The 11,378-nt window shown below is 28.1% G+C and overlaps 1 protein-coding gene across 1 annotated transcript; it reads right to left on the bottom strand.

Annotated features, from left to right (window-relative positions):
* Window positions 5,025–8,218, bottom strand: LOC105167451 (GDSL esterase/lipase At2g04570). Its single transcript, XM_011087182.2, has 3 exons — window positions 7,819–8,218; window positions 6,285–6,774; window positions 5,025–5,241 (listed from the first exon to the last, which is right to left on the bottom strand). Exons 1-3 carry the CDS (start codon window positions 8,194–8,196, stop codon window positions 5,048–5,050), a joined length of 1,062 nt encoding a protein of 353 aa, XP_011085484.1. The 5' UTR covers window positions 8,197–8,218; the 3' UTR covers window positions 5,025–5,047.

The following is an 11,378-nucleotide window of genomic DNA, read 5'->3' as shown; positions in this document are numbered from 1 at the left end:
GAACAGGTACATCCCGATCGGTGGACTGTAAATCTGATGATGACTCTGACGAAAATAGCTATGACGAGGAATACAAGACTGAAGAAGACAGTAATTATGATTGACATTTAGTATTTCTGTATCAAATGTTTGTGTACATATTTTTAAAAATAGTTGACCAGCCAATGTAGAAGTATATTTTTTAAATTTATTTTTTTAAAAAACAAAACACAATATTTTTTTATTTAGGAACGGCCAAAAATTACACACTCGTTCCTAAGACCGTTCTTAAGTGGAACGGAAATTTTTTTTTAAAAAAAAAACCATTGCGATATGTATTACAATATCCGAAATTAAAAGGGAGGGAAAACCAAAACTTAGGACTGTCAATTAATTTTGGCGGTTCAGAATAAGTTCCAACAAATTTAATTTTGCGCTAAAAGAATAACTGGAGGAAAAATCAATTTAGGAATGGTTTTTTATTTTTCACCATTCCAACGGTCTGATTAAAATCGATTTAATAATATCCAATGGTTTAATTAAAATTATAACGGTCTGATTACGCGGTCCAATACAACATTATAAGATGTTATTTGCATCTATGTAAGACTAACAATTTTGTATATACAAATATACTTGATTTTTTGAACATTTATCAATTTAATTCGTAACGTTTTATGTTTCTATTTTTTAATGGTCTTAATTACTTGTTGGTCTACTTTTTTTTATCATTATCATGTCTGAGACGATTTTTTATATATTTGTTATTTTTCTGAATTTTTTGGAAAAATAATTTTGAGACACAATTAGGAACAGTCTAATTAATATTATACCAAAATGACGTCATTTTTTAAAAAAACGACAATTTTCCCCCACAATTTTTCTTTTTTTTTTACCAAACTTTTCTTCAATTTCCCCCCCATTTTCTTCTAAAATTTTCCCCCCTTTTTATATAAAAATAAGCCTCCATTTTTATAAATGAATTTCGGCTTTTTTAACACATTTTTTTAATTTTTTTGAAAAAAATTTGGTTTTTAAAAAAATTTCCCGCGTTTGTTTTTGGAAAAGTTTCGATTTTTATGAAAAAAAACCATAATTTTTGTAGAATAATTTCGCACATGTTTTAGAAAAAAAAATTCTGAAATTATTTTCAGAAAATGTTCTAGAAAATATTTTTGAAATTTTCTGTAATTATTTTGTAATTTTCTTATGCTTTAACTTTTTTAATTCTTTTAATTTTTTTAATTTTCTGTAATTTTTTGTAATTTTTGTAATTTTCTGTATTTTTTTGTAATTTTTCTAATTTTCTGTAAATTTTTGGCAAGTTTTAAAAATTTTATGTAATTACAGCAATTCATGTGTAATCTATGCAATTTATGTATAGTTTTTTATGCAATTTAATAAATTTATGCGATTTATGTGTAATTTATGCAATTTATGTAATTTATTCAATTTCCTTAATTTATGCAATTTATGTGACAGTTATGTAATTTATGTAATTTATGTGTAATTTATGGATCACTTTTACATAATAAATGTAAATAATCACAAAAATCAAAACAATATTTCCATTAATAAATTTTTACATAATAATCACATTAATAAATTTGTTTTGATCAATTTCACCAACATTAATATTTTTACATAATAAATTTAAATAACTAAAAAATTGGAACAATATTCCAATGAACAAAATTTTCATAATAATGTCAATAATAAACAAATTTAGACCAATTTTCCCAATACTAACATTTTCTCATAATAATCACAAAAATTAAAAAAAAAATAGAACAATATTCGCAATAATATATTTTTACATAATAATAAAAATAAACACAAAATTAATTTACATCAATTTCCCCAATATTAATATTTTTACATAATAATCACAAAAAATTTAAAAACTATTATAACAATATTTTCAATACTAATATTTTTACATAATAATGTAATATAATCACAAAATTGAGACCAACACCAGGAGCATCTGGAGCTGCACACTGTGACACGACACGTTGCAGCAGCCTGCCACCATGGTGGCTGCTCCACCACCACCATCAGTACCCCCGCCATCATCACGCCAGTACATCAGTCTTGATGACGCAATGTAAATTTGTTTACATAATTTTTTTTAGTATTAATTATTTTATCTTGAAAATATTTAATATAACCGGTTCTTTAAGGTCTGATCGTCGGTTCCACGAATGCGTCAATGCGGTCGTGTCTGAGGTAGGTAGCGCCAGAGCACCAACAATTTGGTTCGAGAGCATGAAGGTAAATTAATTTTAAATTAATTTGATTTTATTTAATAATCTATTTGTTTAATTATTTTTACTAATGATTATTAATTTTATTACTGCAGATGACTTACTAGTGGAACTGTGACGATGAATCAGTCTTTCGGATCTTCCATATGTGGGTCGAGAAGTACATCCGAAAGACTTTTTCCGTTGCCCGGTCCAGCCTGGTGAGGCCATTCTGGCTGGCCAATGAGGTTTGACTCTAGCTCCAAGCGTACTGGGCCAGCGAGGACTTCCTACAGGAGTCCTCGAAGAATAACGCGAACTGAACGACGAACCCCACGGCGTCTTCGACTGTGTACTTAGGGGGTCTTCCTCAGTTGGCATGCACAAGAAGAAGTTGGTAAGTAAATAATAGTATTTTATATGCTTTATCATTATTTTTATATATGATGCTAATGGTTTTTTTCTTTTATAGGAAACAAAGTTCGGTCGGCTACTCAAGCAGATGGAATTATTCGAGCGGTGCTACAAGAAGAAAGAGGATGGCGACTGTAGAGGGCTGAGGATGGCGGAGGTGGTGGTAAGTAGCTAAATTTTATTAATATTATTTTTTAATAATTAATTCTTTATTTAATAAAAGTATTAACAATTTTGTTTGTTTTGCAGGAGACGTTCCAGAAGATGCTGGAGGATCGTCATCGTCAGCTCACGGCTGAGGAGCCTGATGCTCCTGTAGAATTGGAGGTTTCGGTTGACGGAATAGCAGATATGGCTTTGCTGCCTTCAACGACAACACATGGAGGACCGCATTGGTCACTTCGAGCTCATGATGGCCGAAATGATGGCTATGATGAGGGAGATGCCAGCCTCCTCCTCGACTGCAGCATCGCCTCCGACAGACCCCCGACCTTGAATTAGGAGAATATGGATGTCGCTGAACGAGGAGGGGTCATATTAGGTTTTATATTTTTTTTTTCATTTTTGTAATTAGAGCTTTTTCATATTAATATAATATTTTTCTTAATTATTCATGTTTCATAATGTTTATTAAATTCTATTATTTTATATTTATTCAATTAATTAAATTTATAGATACAATTAATTAAAATTTTATTAAAGTAATTTAATTGTATATGAAAATTTATTAAAATGTTAAATTTATTTATTTATTCAAATTTATTAAATATATTAATCAATTATAAAAAAATTATAAAATTAAAAAATTAGGAACGATTTTAGTAAAGGTAAAGAAAATATTATAAATTTAAGTAAGTACCCGTTCCAAATGCCGTTACAAAGACAATCCCAAAAATATGTTCCTAAATTGGATGGACCGTTCCAAATACCATACTAAAACCATTTCAAACAGACGTTCCAAATTAGTGGATAACTACTTCAAATACCATTGCTATTCCAGTCTCTAATATGTGTTCCAAATTATACGCGACTGTTCCTAATACTATTATTAAAATAGTTCTACAAACGTGTTCCTCAATAAGAAAATCGTCCCTAAATCTGTTGCAGATAACAGTTTCTAAATTAATTACAATTATGCAAAAGAAACAGTTTCAAAATTCAGCCAGGAGTATTACAAAGTCCTTTCCAAAAGTTTTCGAATAAAACTAATTAATCCATTCCAAAAGCCGCCCCTAATTGTTCCAATTCAAAAATTAAAAAATATTTGGACAAATTCGATATTAGGAACGGTTTTCACATATATTTACAGTCACCGTCTCGACTAGGAACAATTATTTTATAATCGTTTTTAAATTTTTGTAACGCCGACTATAAGGACGGATATTCTATCCGTTCCAAAACCGTTCCAAGTTCCACTCCAAATAAGTTCTTTATTTTGAAAACCATTCCAAATACAAAAAAATTCGTTCGAAAACCCACCCCAAATTCTGCTTTTTTTTGTAGTGTACCGTATATGATTACTTTTTTGATAATAATTTTTGCTGGAAAAGCATCACATACTATACATATATAAAAAATATCACATTACATAACCTTTAAGTATCACATATACACTGCATGTTGACAAAGGTTGTCATAATATTGTGATTATATAAGGGCACCAATTTTTCGCAATAAATCAGAAATATTATGCAAAATATCATGCATGGCTTCTCAATCTTAATTTCAAGTATCAATAAGTTTTTTTAATTTAATTTTACGAGTGCAAACCTCATTGAAAACATTGAATATTTTATTTTATATAAATCAGTGTTGAACTTAATTCCCAGTACATCGGTGGGCCTTTAATGACAAGTTGGATAATGTTACGTTGAATATTGCTGGAAAATATACTTAATTTGTGGTGGATAGCTTTCTTTAGTTGGGTAGTCATATGACACCATCAAAAAATTAATTATTCCTTAAATTATAAATCATAATAATTTAAAAAGATGATAGTAAATCAATACAATTTATCACAGTTAGATAAAATGATGTAAAAACTCAAATTTTGATTACAGTTAAACAATGTTGACCATAATTTTTCGCTATAGCAAATATTTTGACGTCGATTCCAGAAACAACGGCTAATAGCCGTTACGCAGCCGTGATTAATTAGTATTCCCATAATTTTTCACCTTTGATTATAATAATTAACTATGGTGAAAAATCATACTCTATCTAATGTGATTTCACTGATAAGAAAGAGAATTAGAGCTGTAGAGTAACCTAAGTAACCTAGACAAAATCCAACTTATACTGTCGGATTTAACCAGACACATAAATCACATAAGTAGTGTAATAATAATACTACCTCAAAAGCACGAAGAAGCACACACACACACATTGAACCAAGACGTTTTGATGTATTAAAGGAAGTTGGACAAAGCAGTCTTAACTACATGTTCCGCAACCATTCTATTAGTTTGTTGGGTAGGGTGAAATGCGTCCCAAAACACGTATTTTGTAGCATTCGTACATGTAAAGAGACTAATTTCAGAGCAAGTGTAGCCCATCTCAAATGTCCCTGTGGCACAACATGCTCTTTCAGAAACCTCAAAACCTGCAAAATCATTCACCAAATATAGAGTTAATTAGTCACTTTTGGCACGTCGAGGTCAATTGTGAAAAGACATGAAACTTGTTGGTTCTGATCATTCGGGACCGTCCCAAATGAGAATATGTATGGCTCTTCGAATCTTTTATTTCAAAATAATATTTTATTTTAAATATACATATCATATATAGAATATTCATTGTCAACTGTATATTTAAGTCACTACAAGTAAATAAGGTTTTAGACACGGATTGTTTTCGTCTCTAAAACGAAAATATCGATTTCTACAAGGGAACTTTGTATACATATTGTATGTGTACATGACATAGAAGAAGAAATAAGTATTAATTTTGAATAGAGGATTTGGATTGCAAGTATGAATAGAAGAAATAGAAGTTCATGTATTATATACTTAAAAAAATATTGTTTGTACGTGTCATATGTATAATAAATATAAATTAGGTGTTATACTATACATGTATTATAGACTATTATATAGAGTAAATTATATTGATACTTTCGAGATTAGGTCTAAATACACAAATACCCCTCACTTTTTGTAATCTTCCGATACACACCTCTTTAGGAGTGGTGCTGCAATGTACCTTAGCGGGCATTTTTGTGAATTTTCACCACTGTATAGAGGGGTTTATTTATTATAATTACAATTATAACTTCAAGGGGTGTAATTGTAATTTTTTTTTTTTATAAAAGATAGATGATATAATGGGTTATCAATGTGATTTACTCTATTATATAGGAAAAAGTGCATGCAACCCTCTTGTGATATTACAAATGAGCAAATTATCCTCTATAAAAAAAATCAATTTAACTTCCTGTGTTTTGAAAAACAGCAATTTTCCCCCTATATTTTTCAAAATGAAGTAATTTACCTTCTTGGATAGGGAGGTAAATTGCTCCATTTTAAAAAATATTGGAAGGAGGAGAGTAAATTGCTAATATTTTATTATAAAGGGATAATTTGCTCATTTACAATATTACATAGAGATAAATTGCATTAAACCCTAATATATATATATATGACTTACCATATAAGGATGGGTTTGTGATTATTTGTAGAAGAATGTAGAAGGGATTGGAGAAGACCAATTGTAGGCCAGGTATTTCCTTGTTTAGCTTCATCACCAAATCATACAACTTTGCATTGAATCTCATGGCAACTATGTTGTATGTCTCCATGCAATCATTCCCATTTGCTAGGTTTTGTGCTCTTTCTAAGGGCATACAACCCATTGGGGGAAGGCCTCCAAGAGAGATTTTTCGTGCTCCGAGGCTGTGAAGGTTGACGATGAAATTTCTGGCAATTCCAAGGAGAAATTCCTGGTATGCGCCGACTGTATACTGTGTTCGTCTCAATGGAAATGAATAATAATTCTCCAGAAAATCGTTCGTTCCGATACTTATGATGTAGAGTGCATTGGTGAGAGTGTCAATGGCCTTCCAATCACCAAGATAGGCTCTTAGTCTCCTTTGGTAGTCTTTGTAGTACTCTAATTCCCTCCACAAAGGAATCACACCCTGAGAATTAATCAAACTTTGGGAATCATAACATTGTTGAGGTTTCAAGAAACTAAAAAATAACACATGACTCTCACATGAAATTGTTTCTTATGTTTATATATGACTACATTTTCTTCAAGTATGTAGTAATGTTTTTCAAGAAATATTTTCACTTAAAAGTGAACATAATTAAACTATTTCGATCATTTGTTGCTGTACGGGATGATCCAAGTACGATATTCAATTTTTCGAGCCTATGAAAAGAAATATTAATTATCTAATATTTCTTATTTTTATGAATTAAACATGCATTCAAGTAAGACCGTAATTTAATGTAGTATTATAGTCAAATCAAATATGAATCTTTAACTAAAATTTCATTTGTCACCCGTATAAAAAATGATCTTACATGCTAGATTTTGTAAAAAAACAAGACAAAAAATTATTGTCTAAACATAATAGAACATGTGAGTGATGAAAAATTAATATATAAAGCATTTATAATTTTTTTTAACAATTTAAAATTTTAGGTAAAGTAATTACTCAATAGGGTTTTGTTTTTTTTCAAAAACTCATCGAAAATTCTATCATGAATTCAAACTTAAAATTTCTATCGAACTTAACAACGTCAAAGAAATTAGGTTGGGAAAATTACATTTTTTGTCTCATAACTTAGAGTATATACATATTTAAACTTATTGTTTACAGAAATTTCAAAATTAAGCTTGTAACTTTAAAAAATTCTCATTTTACGTCCTTTTTTAAAGCACTTGCAAGTCACTTCAACTTTCCACTCATGAATTCCGAAAACTTATGCACGTGCTTTTTGCCATCAGTTCTCTGAAGAAAGACGGAAGATGGGCTCGAAATGATAATTTTAAAAGTTATGGGACTAATTTTAAAACATTCGTAAATAATGAGAACAAAAATGTAATTTCTCCAAAGAGAAACTATGGGATGATTAGTGTAATTTGGTGGAGATATTAGCACTAATCATGTTAAAACGAACCAACAAATGTATAAACAATTAGATGAAATACGTACGTAGTTGAAGAAACCTACCAGTACGTCAGAAGTTGCATTATCATAACCAGTTCCAGCAGAAGCAAAAGTGACTCCGACAGCAAAATCCGAGATGTTATATGCAGGATCCAAGTAGGCCGGCACGAGAGGCCGGAGGCCAAATGCCTCGGAGATGAAATCAGTCGCTAGACGGCCATTGCAAAACCTTCCGGTCGGCTTACCACCGTCGAAATCCCGGCCGTATGGCCTGAAATTGCTCCGAGCAATCGTCGGGACCTGATTGTTGTTCCCGGCATCCACGGACGAGTCTCCGAACACGATTATCGCCGGAACTTTGGCTCTTGCTGTGACTATAATTATCAAGAAGAGGTGCAGCCGTAACAGTGCTGCTGCCAATAATGTATGTGATGATTCCATGATGTTTGATTATCTTTGGAAATCTATTATATATAATATTTGAAGGGGTTGGAACCAATAAGTCTTTCAAATTTGAGCAAATGGTAAATTCTTAGAATTTAGATTTTTTTAATGATAAAAATACTTAATTGGTAGGTAAATATTAATGTTCAATATTAACAATTTCCTTAATTGACATATTAAAATTTTTATATTTTTATATTGTGTATATAGTGGTACCAAATTAGCAATTTGATTTTTGAAATATAAAAAAATCTAATATTTTTTTTATATTTTTTCAAATTTAATCTTCTATTAATTATAATCATATTCCAATATAAATCATTTAACCTTTCAATTTTAACCTAAATTTTAAATTTGATAAATCCTTATTAATATCTCCTCATTATGTTAGGTGTATACACACATACACGTTTACATATATATATATATATATATATATATATAGGAAAAAGCGCAAGCAACCCCCTTGTGATATCGCAAATGAGCAAATTACCCCCTTGTGAAAAAATAAATAACGATTTACCTCCCTATATTTTTTAAAATACAACAATTTACCCCCCTATGATTTTTAAAATGAAGCAATCTACCTCCCTATATAAGGAGGTAAATTGCTTCATTTTAAAAAGTATAGGGAGGTAAATTGCTATATTTTTTTCATAGAGGGGTCATGTGCTCATTTTTAATATCACAGGGGGATAAATTGTTATTCACCCTATATATATATATAAACATACAGACAATATACAAACAAAACAGACTTTTATAATCGGAGAAAAAATTCTCCTGTTGCTTTTTAGTTTTTATATTATTAGTTATTTTATTTCATGAGTTTATGAATATATTATTATTTTTTACGACTTCATGAAATTTCTTATGTTTAATTTTTTAAATTGATTTTTTATTTTTTTATTATCAAGTTTTTTTCGATGAGATTATGTAAGATAGAAATTTCTTATGTGAGATTATGAGTTCATGAAATTTCTTACGTTTGAATTTTTTTATTATCAAAATTTTTGTTTCATGAGTTTATTAAATATATACTATTGTGTTAATTATAATCATCTTTGTTTAATTTGTATTTATCATTTTTTATGAGTTCATGAAAATTCTTACATTTGAATTTTTTTCATTGATTTTTTATTTTTTTATCATCAATTTTTGTTTCATGAGATCATGAAAGATGGAATTTTTTTTCACTGCACTTTTTGTTTTATGAGTTTATAAAATATATAATTTTGTGTTAATTATATTCATTTTTTTATGAGTTCATGAAATTTTTTATGTTTGAATTTTTTCTTTATTTTTAATTTTTTTATTATCAATTTTCATTTCATGAGATCATGAAAGATTGGAATTTTTTTCATTGCTTTGTACTTTATTTATTATCATATTTTATTCATGAGTTCATGAAATATATGATTTTTTTTGTTAATTATAAATATTTTTCATTTAATTTGTATTTATCATTTATTTATGAGTTTATGAAATTTGTTAAGTTCAAAAAAATTTTCATTGATTTTTAATTTTTATCATCAATTTTCATTTAATGAGATCATGAAAGATCAAGAATTTTTTCACTGCTTTTTTTTTTATTATTATCAAATTTTGATTCGTATGTTCATAAAACATTTGATTTTTATGTTAATCATAATTATTTTTTTAATTTGTATTATTTACGTACTAACTTTTATAAAATATATTTTAATTATTAATTAATTTAATTTATGCATAGCACGGGCCACACGCTAATTTGTGTGAATTTATAGGAAAGATGAGGGGATCGAATTAATGGCACAGGTGAGCTACATTTGCAGGAAATTTAATTGCTGGAAAGTTGGATTGGGGTCACGTGAACGGCTTAATTTGCTTTCCCAATAGTTGTAAACATTAAAATATTTTAACCCAAATCGAATCTGGTCGAAATGAAATCAATTATATAATTAGGGGGTTAATAGTAATTTGCCTCCTTATGATATTGAAAATGAAAATATTACTTCCCTATAAAAAAAATATAGCAATTTACCCTCTGTACTTTTTAAAATGAAGCGATTTACCTCCTTATACAGAGAGGTAAATTGCTTTATTTTAAAAATCATAGGGGAGTAATTGTTGTATTTAATAAATATAGGGAGGTAAATTGTTATTTATTTTTTCATAAAGGGATAATTTGCTCATTTGTGATATCACAAGGGTGTAAATACATTTTGTCTTCCTAAACTATTCGTCATGCAATATTTATCTTCTTAAACTAACAAATGTAACACTTACACCCTTAGTTGGACAAAAATAAGCTCGTGCCTTGAACAATTATTTTTAATATATTTTAGTATTTTGAACATTAATTAAATCATCACCAACTTATTTTTTAATTAAATTTTTTAATAAGTGAAGAATTTACATTAAAAGTGAAGTATAAAATAAAATATATATATAGTAGATATACAATAAATATAATATAACCAACAACTCATATATTTTTCCTGAAAAAATTGACAAATATTTATATGGTTAACCAAAGCTAAACATTTTTAAAAGAAAATGAATAAGTATATTTTATCATATTTTTGAAAGAAAATATATTAAAAAATGGATATTATTATTCATTTTTATCTAAAAGAATAAATAATTAATTACTTAATTTTATTAGAAAATTAATAATATTTTTTCTGATTTTTTCTGTATATTTATTATACCCATTTACTAGTTAACTTTGAGTCTATTAAAAAAGTAAAACTCGAACTACTTAACTTACTTATAATATTTTACTTTATTATAAATAAATGTTACCTTTTTCAATTAAGAAAATTTTAATTAAACTTAAAATGCAAAATTACTAAAAAGAAGAAATTCTTTAAACTATATATATATATATATATATATATAAGAAAAATATAGTCTAAAAATTTATTGTGGGGGTAAGTATTATATTTTCTATTTTAGGGGGTAAATATTACATGATGAATAATTCAGGAGGGGAAAGTGTATTTTACCCTATAAAAATTTTAATACACTTGTCGTGTAATTGATGTATAATTCTAAAAAAGTAACAAATCACATAACAACTGTATCATACTTGCTGTGTGATTGATAGATTTAATTCGATTAAACTTAGTTTGGATAAGAAGTTTCTGTATAAAATCACATTTAGTCGCACCTTAAAATTAATACATGTGTATATG

The sequence above is a fragment of the Sesamum indicum genome, linkage group LG8 (assembly GCF_000512975.1).
Source record: "Sesamum indicum cultivar Zhongzhi No. 13 linkage group LG8, S_indicum_v1.0, whole genome shotgun sequence".
Classification (NCBI taxonomy): Eukaryota; Viridiplantae; Streptophyta; class Magnoliopsida; order Lamiales; family Pedaliaceae; genus Sesamum; species Sesamum indicum.
Note: the sequence above shows the minus strand (reverse complement) of the source record. Positions and strands in the feature narration are given on the sequence as shown.

Coding starts and splice junctions, on each gene's coding strand:
- LOC105167451 (XM_011087182.2), bottom strand. CDS start 8,196: ATGGAATCATCACATACATTATTGGCAGCAGCACTGTTACGGCTGCAC. Junction 6,775..7,818: donor ATGCAACTTCTGACGTACTG/GTAGGTTTCTTC, acceptor ATTAATTCTCAG/GGTGTGATTCCTTTGTGGAG. Junction 5,242..6,284: donor CACAAACCCATCCTTATATG/GTAAGTCATATA, acceptor ATGATTTTGCAG/GTTTTGAGGTTTCTGAAAGA.